This window comes from Mandrillus leucophaeus, unplaced genomic scaffold, assembly GCF_000951045.1.
Source record: "Mandrillus leucophaeus isolate KB7577 unplaced genomic scaffold, Mleu.le_1.0 Scaffold892, whole genome shotgun sequence".
In the NCBI taxonomy this organism is placed as follows: domain Eukaryota; kingdom Metazoa; phylum Chordata; class Mammalia; order Primates; family Cercopithecidae; genus Mandrillus; species Mandrillus leucophaeus.
Genome location: NW_012109719.1, coordinates 855,526 through 863,055, shown reverse-complemented (window position 1 = coordinate 863,055; position 7,530 = coordinate 855,526). Strand labels below are relative to the sequence as shown.

At 37.5% G+C, this 7,530-nt stretch overlaps 1 protein-coding gene across 2 annotated transcripts in view; it reads left to right on the top strand.

The window, feature by feature from the left end:
* Window positions 1–816: 816 nt before the first annotated feature.
* The window catches only part of GYS2 (glycogen synthase 2 (liver)), a 58,855-nt gene continuing 52,141 nt past the window's right edge, over window positions 817–7,530 (top strand). For both annotated transcript variants that reach the window (XM_011969474.1, XM_011969472.1), the window contains exon 1: window positions 817–1,234. In XM_011969474.1, coding sequence (XP_011824864.1) covers window positions 1,114–1,234 — 121 coding nt within the window. In that variant the 5' untranslated portion in view covers window positions 817–1,113. The remainder of the gene's footprint in view (window positions 1,235–7,530) is intronic.

Sequence of the window (7,530 nt, the reverse complement as noted above, 5' to 3'; positions counted from 1 at the left end):
CTTCAGTTCTGCTTCTCTAGAGAATAATAATGTAAAATACTGATTTTAGCTAAATCTGTAAAGATGGCTCAAAATTAAGCTTGCTTGTGAATGCACCAACTCTCTATAGGTACAATATAGGATATGTCTGTATGGGTGTGGAAATAAATTGGAACATACAGATTTACGCACATAGGGAAAAGCAAACATATGCCATTTATCTGCAATCCAATCCTGGTGATAGTTTAGAATCTAATTTCTTTTGCAATGTTCTTCCCATGTTTGAACATGTACATCAACTGAATTATTCTTTATCAATTTGATAATATTTGAAGGAAATGTACAAACATGACAGATTAATTTTTACTACCTCATCAAAATTATTGACTGATGATTATTGACCAGTCAAAATTACATTTTTTTTCATGTTACACCTGAAGACATACTGAAATTTATGCTTTTTCATAGGGAAAGTTTTAAGAAGAGTAATTAAGAAAAGGTGGATCAAGATCTCTGACTATCACCAAAATTCAATTTGTAAGTGTAGAATAAAATAGGATTATTTTTTAAAAGCTCTAGAAATAGGAATCAAAAGAAAGAAGAATATTTAGGAAATCCAAAAGGATTTAAAGCATAAAAATATGTCCCAATCAGTCCACATGTAATCTAAGGAGGCCTGCACACTTATGAAGGGAGTTGCCAATATTGGATCACTTTGGAAATGGTGAAATAAGCATTGGTAACTGTATAAATCTAGGAGTCTGGTCAAAAGGACAAGGGCTAAAAGACTGAACTGGGTCATGCTCTGCCTATCCCAGGAGGTGCTAACCTATGTCCTGAATCAGAGGATTTTTCTGTTGACAGCTCTGGATTGTTTGGGTAGATACTGGTAGGGCAGAAACTGTCCTAACAATACCTGCCCAGAAAGACGGGAAAGAGGAGGAAAAATTCCTCCTTCCACCAGGAATTCTCTGGGAAGCACATAGGATTTCACGCTACTAGTTTATTCCCAAGAGAAGCTACCAAAGCTTGGTAACTACCAACTCTAACTTTTGTGTCTCTAAGTACACTTCTCCTGGGATTACAACAAATTGAACCAGGGATTTAACGGAATCTCAGAGGACCGTAAGAAGAATGCTTCGAGGCCGATCCCTGTCTGTAACATCCCTGAGTGGGCTTCCCCGGTGGGAAGTCGAAGAACTTCCTGTGGAGGAGTTACTGCTCTTTGAAGTTGCTTGGGAGGTGACCAATAAAGGTTTGTACTGCTCCTGAAGGTGGATATTTGCTAGGTGATTGAAGGCTGTAGAGTAAGATTTCACAGATGACTCTCTAGTGATAACCAATTGCCAGTGAGTGAGGAAAGCATTTAAATGGAATGTACATTTAAGCTACATTTAACCTTGTCTATTACAACAGGCTATGAATACAGACTTGGCTGTGTGTTGAAGAGGGAGAAAGTTGAAAATATTAGCCGTTGCCATGGAATGTGCATTTAAAATAAAATTTAAAATCCATATTATGACAAAAATAGAAATAAAAAGTTAATATTTCCTTTTTTTGTTTTAAAATTTTCCTCAGCAAAATAGTACAATTAAACATTTTATTTTAGGAAGATTTATATGTGATTAGAACCAGTTAGAAACTTTAACTCTACATTCTGTTAGTGATCATGTGAAATGCTTAATAATGTTTCTAATTCACAATCAGCTTGGAATTAAAATTTTAATTCAGGAGCTTCTCAAAAGGCAAAATACTGTGCTCCTTTTCAGAATGTAAGTAATTTTTTCTTCAATGCTATGCTTACATAGGAATTATAAAACAAAGAAAATCAAACTGATAAAATTAAATCAATTTGCGAGTAAGCTATAACCTCATTTGTGCTGGGTAAGAGAAGGCAAGGTAGAGAACCACAATGTAAATGATTTTTAAAATAAAGACATCTGTAAAATTATAAAAACAATTCCTTGTGGATTTATACTCTCTAGTTTAAAAGTGTCAAGACTATTGAAGAAACATTAACAAAGAAAAAGTAATGGTTTTGAAGACTAGTTCTTTAAGATCTTGACGAATCAAGCCAACTGATTGCTGGGTAAATGGCAGTGATGACCTGTGTAATTTAAAGGATCTGAAATTATGACATGTGTTGTGATATATAACATGCTTATTTTTCATTTTGTGTTTATTATTACATGTCTATTACGGTAACCTAAAGGATTTGAAATAATAACCAGAATGTGGTTATTTCCATTACTTCCTTCTTTTGGCTAATCAGAGTCAGCATAATCTCAAAATTAAAGGCATTATATATGGCATGCATTCTGATTTTTCACCTTATACTAACTGTTCAAAGTTCTCATGTGTATGCATTCATAAAATCAAAATTAAAAGTCAATTTTGCCTATGTAGAAGTGGACAGAATGCATATAAGAGAACAAAGCACAGTCTTTTTCTTTGTAGTTTAGTGAGAAAGAATCTAGGAGGACAGAAACCTTATTACAGAGAAGTGAAGTATTTTATGAGTACCTGTTTCTGTTGTTTCCTTTTAAATATTTTTTTATTCTTTTCCTCAGAGATCTTTATCCTGAAATGAGTACCTGTTTTTAATGTCCTTTGTCTGGTCACAAATTTTTCCAGTCCAGTTTTTAAATATGCCCAAAGTTCCTGGGAACAGAACCATTTCTATTACATGTGAATCCCACAGTATGCGTTAAAATAAAAGTTTTCTCTAGAGATTGGGCAGGAGCTCAAGGACATAGCTTATGGGTGGATAAAACTGGAGCGGGCCTCTTAGCACTAGGAGTCAGTCCAGAAGGTCTCTGCATGAGTTCCCACACCTTAGCAGAGCCCCTTCTCCTTTCTTCTTTTCTCATCATTTAACAAACATTAATGGAGCACTGTTTCCTGGGCACTGCGAACACGCCAGTGAAACTAAGTTATTTTATGGATCTTATAATCAGTATCATGTGTGCTGATCTCAGGGTTTAGAACAGTGCCTGGTACATAGAAAATACTCAATGGATTTTTTTGAATAAAAGAAGACATTTATTTTTCAATCCCTAAGCTGCCTTTAATACTTACTTTCTATCATTTCCATTTCAAGGGGAAGGGAAGTGTTTTTGTGGAGAGGTCCCCACAATGTGATTTACCCAAGTTGGTATCATCTTCAATATATCTTTATTTTAGTATTATCATAGCCTGGTATGGTTAGATATTTTCATATAGATGGATAATTATTGTGTTTATTCCTAAGAGTACATTGCCACTACAGTTTCTTTAAATTTAATGGTTTGAATTTTTACTTCCCTGCATTTCATAGTAGTGATATGAGGTATCTTAGAGATCATGCATCCCACTCCTCCACTTCATAGAGAAAATTGATTCATAGAGGCATCTAATTATCAAGCAAATAGCAGAGTTAGAACCAGGATTTAGGTCTTCTCCAAGGCCAATTCACTTTTTTACTATTATGTAAGAATTAAATATTATAACCTCGGTTTTCAAAGGAAATATGCTATAGATGTAAGAACACAGAACTTGCAGTCAAAGATCATGGATTTCTGAAACTTTTTGAAAAAGAACCCCTGAAATTGAATAACAGTATCTTCATGAATAAAATGAATGTTATATTCTCCAGCTTTCTTACCATGTTTTCTGGCAAACAAGGAAGTGTATTCACATCTAAGAAAACAAGAGGTTTCTTAGGAGAAAAATCCCTTGCTGCCAGAATTTTGTCCATGAACAATGGAAATGTGAAAAACATAACAGATGAGACAGTCACAGTTAGTTCTGGGTACTAATTCTCACACCTCAAAATAACCTTTTTCATTTGTTAATATTAACCTTGAAATTTATTGCTTTTATTCGTTAATCCATTTTATTATTCGGTACGGATTCATCAAGTGTCTATTAGGTATCAGGCACCGAGAGGCGAGGGAGATAGAGTTAAGAATACAGAACTGATTCTTTTTTTTTTTTTCTTGAGACGGAGTCTCGCTCTGCCGCCCAGGCTGGAGTGCAGTGGCCGGATCTCCGCTCACTGCACGCTCCGCCTCCCGGGTTCATGCCATACTCCTGCCTCAACCTCCCGAGTAGCTGGGACTACAGGCGCCCACCACCATGCCCGGCTAGTTTTTTTGTATTTTTAGTGGAGACGGGGTTTCACCGTGTTCGCCAGGATGGTCTCCATCTCCTGACCTCGTGATCCGCCCGTCTCGGCCTCCCAAAGTGCTGGGATTACAGGCGTGAGCCACCGTGCCCGGCAGAACTGATTCTTAATCTTCAAGAGTTTACAGATTTGTAGAAGGTAGACATTAAACACACAATACAGTCAAATGTGAGGAATGTGAGACTAAGGGAACCAGGTGTCCTAAGACTACAGTGTACCGTGTAGTGGTTTCTAACCTAGTTACCTAGAGGTTTGGGAAAAGCCTGTCTAATGACCAGATGTTTGAGTTGACACTTGAAGGATGCATAGCTAAAGGGGAGAAAGCGTTCTATGTGAGAGAACTATATATGCCAAGACGCAGAACTGTTCTCTGTTCGAAGATATGAGTGGGGCTCAGAGACGGAAAAGGAGAGGAGTATGAGAGAAGATGGGAGAGACCTGCAGGGACTAGACTGTGAAACTCAACGGTAGTTAATAGCCTTAAGGAGTTTTGTTTCCAGGCTATGACTAATGAATGGGGAGTCACTGAAATTCTATGCATAGTAGTGGGAAGTGCTAAGTAGTCAGATGTGTTTCGGAAGAAGCACTGTTACCAGCTGAGGGAGAGGAGAGTAGGGAAATTAGACTGTAGTGTGACCTAGGATGGAAATTTTGCCCAAATGTAGGGGGAAAGATGTTTACTCTCTCCTTTGCCCAGGTCTTACTACAATCGTTTCTTCTGCACAGACTTGCTCAGAACATTACAGACTATGGAGAAATTATCTTGTTAAGGATATTTACACTCATTAAAAAAGTTTAGTAAATATTGTAGCACATAATGAAAGTTAATTTAAGAGTTGTAAAGACTTGCGCAATGTAGTCCCTAAAAAAATGCTTCCCTCTTAAAATGGACTAGAAACAATTTGTTTTTGCCTAAGCCAACGTGTTGCTGGACATAATACTTTACCTGCTTCCTCCTGAAACTGGACACTACACCTCTCAGTTACATGGTACAAGTGGCACAGGGAGGAATTCAGAACACTGTAGTCAAAGTGTTTATGGAAGAAATTATAATCATGAGTCCACTCTCCTAAGACAGGAGTTCTAAAGGTGAGGACTTTGATATAAGTGAACTCAAGGAGTTTCTAAACCTTCAGAAAATCTATCTAAAAATTAGGTGCACGTGTATAAAAGTGTTTTTTTTCTGAGAAGAGGACTTCATACTTTCATCAGCTTCCTGAAGGCCCCTGTGATTGCCGTAAAGCACAACTGCTGTAAAGTTGACTACTAAGCCACGGGGATCTTTTTTTGTTAACACAGAAGTTTTCCAAATGGCTTTTCTCCAGAGCAGAATAAAAAGGATTCCATCCTTCCCAAGACCTAATGATGTTTATCTTTTGTGATACTGTTTCTGTTCTTCCTCTTTTTCTCCCACCCACCACCACTTTTAAAGATCTATCAAGGCCAAGGACCGTGATTCACACCTGTAATCTCCACACTTGTCAAGGCCGAGGCGGGAGAATTGCTTGAGATCAGGAGTTGGATACCAGCCTGGGGAACATAGGGAGACCCCGTTTCTACAGAAATTTAAAAAATTTCTGTAGCCGGCCGTGGAGGCTCACACCTGTAGTCCTAACTGCCTGACAGCCTAAAGCGGGAGGATTACTTGAGTCCACGTGTTCTCGTGAGGCTTCAGTGAGCAAGATTGCGCCACTGCACTCCAGCTTGGGTGACAGAGTGAGACCCTGTTTCAAACACACAAACAAAAGCAATAAGATCCATCAATTTGTTCCTCCATTCCTTCACTTACTATCTGGCTGTCTACAGCCTATGGGCTCTAAAGTCAGACTGCCTGATTTGGAATTCCGACTCCACCATCACCTAGGTAAAGTTGAGATTTATTGCATAGCCACTCTGTGCCTCAGTTTCTCCATCTATAAAATAAAGATAACACCATCCACCTGTAACAATGTTGTGAAAATTAAAAGAAATACCAATTGTAAATCACTCAGAACTGTGCCTAGCATTTAATAAACACTCTGTGGGTATTAGCTTATTTCTTTATCAAATGTATTCATAATATGAGGAAGTTAGCTCATGTATTGTCATACCAGCTTTCACTTTGAATGAGTCTATAATTGCATTTTTAAACACAAAAGCAGAAAGAATAGGAAAAAATATATATACATCAATTTTACTTCAATCATGGGATACATAGTAATTAGGATTTCTTTGCCCTAATTACTGGTGTGGATAAGCCAGTGGGCTATATCAATGGCATCTCAAGCTGTTATCACACCATGTGAAACACACAGCCTATGTAAAAACTATGCTTGGCTGCACAGCTTCAAGGAAAGCACCAGTCTACTCACTTCTTTTTCATTCAGCATGCCATATCTAGGCCCCTTTCATATAAAATATTTGGAGCTGCCATTGTAGGTATAATTGGTGGCAGTGCAGGTGGTCTCGTACAAAGTTTGAGTATCACCTCCCACTGCCAAGACTGCAGCTGCTTTGATTTTAACAGAGTATCTAGAAAAGTACTGGGAACACAAATATTTGCTGACCATTGTCCCAAGTAGCACCTAATCTCCTTCCTACCAGACCTCATAAAATGATGTTCTAACTGTATAATGACTCCCTCTGCTTCTGCAACTGTGTTTTGGAACAGGAGGGTCAGATTAGTAGCCACACATACTGAAATAGTCATATGACTTCCAAAGTCTGTAATTTTTAAGCATGTACTAAATAGTGAAGTTTCTCCATATGTGTATAATATGTATATATGCGTGTATACATATATGAAGAGACAGAGATGGAGAGAGATGGGGGGAGAGAGAGAGAGAGAGAGAGAGAGGCAGGAAGAGAGATCCTTATTTTGGTTGATATCTATTCTATACTTCTTTGGAATAGTGATTTTTAGTAAATTGGCAGTGTTGCCAGATGCCAGCTTAGGGTTTTAACCACCTCATTGTTATATGTACCATGGTAGTTCATCTTTTTTTTTCAGGTGAAAAGTGTGATACTTTGTCCTCACACTACGCATAGCCCCCATGTTGTTCCAGGAAAATAGAGATCAATAAAATACAAAGTACTTGTTTGAAATTGAAGGTTAAGTTCAAATTCAGTGACCTATGCTGTGGTAAAACGATCATTCATTAATGATATTAAGTGTTTTCTTTTTTAATGTCAGAATAAAACTATTTATTTGCAGATTTAAAAAAATAAACGTGTATGTAAATCTCCTTGGGGTATACTTCGAATTTGAAAATAGGAATGACCCTATCTCTATGGTGTTGCGTTCACTTGTAGTCTAGCTTGCTAAGAGAGAAGTTTGGAGCAAAGTGTGCTTTGTAAATAGTAAAAACTGAGGCAAACTGTAGCACAAAGTGTGCTATATAAACAGT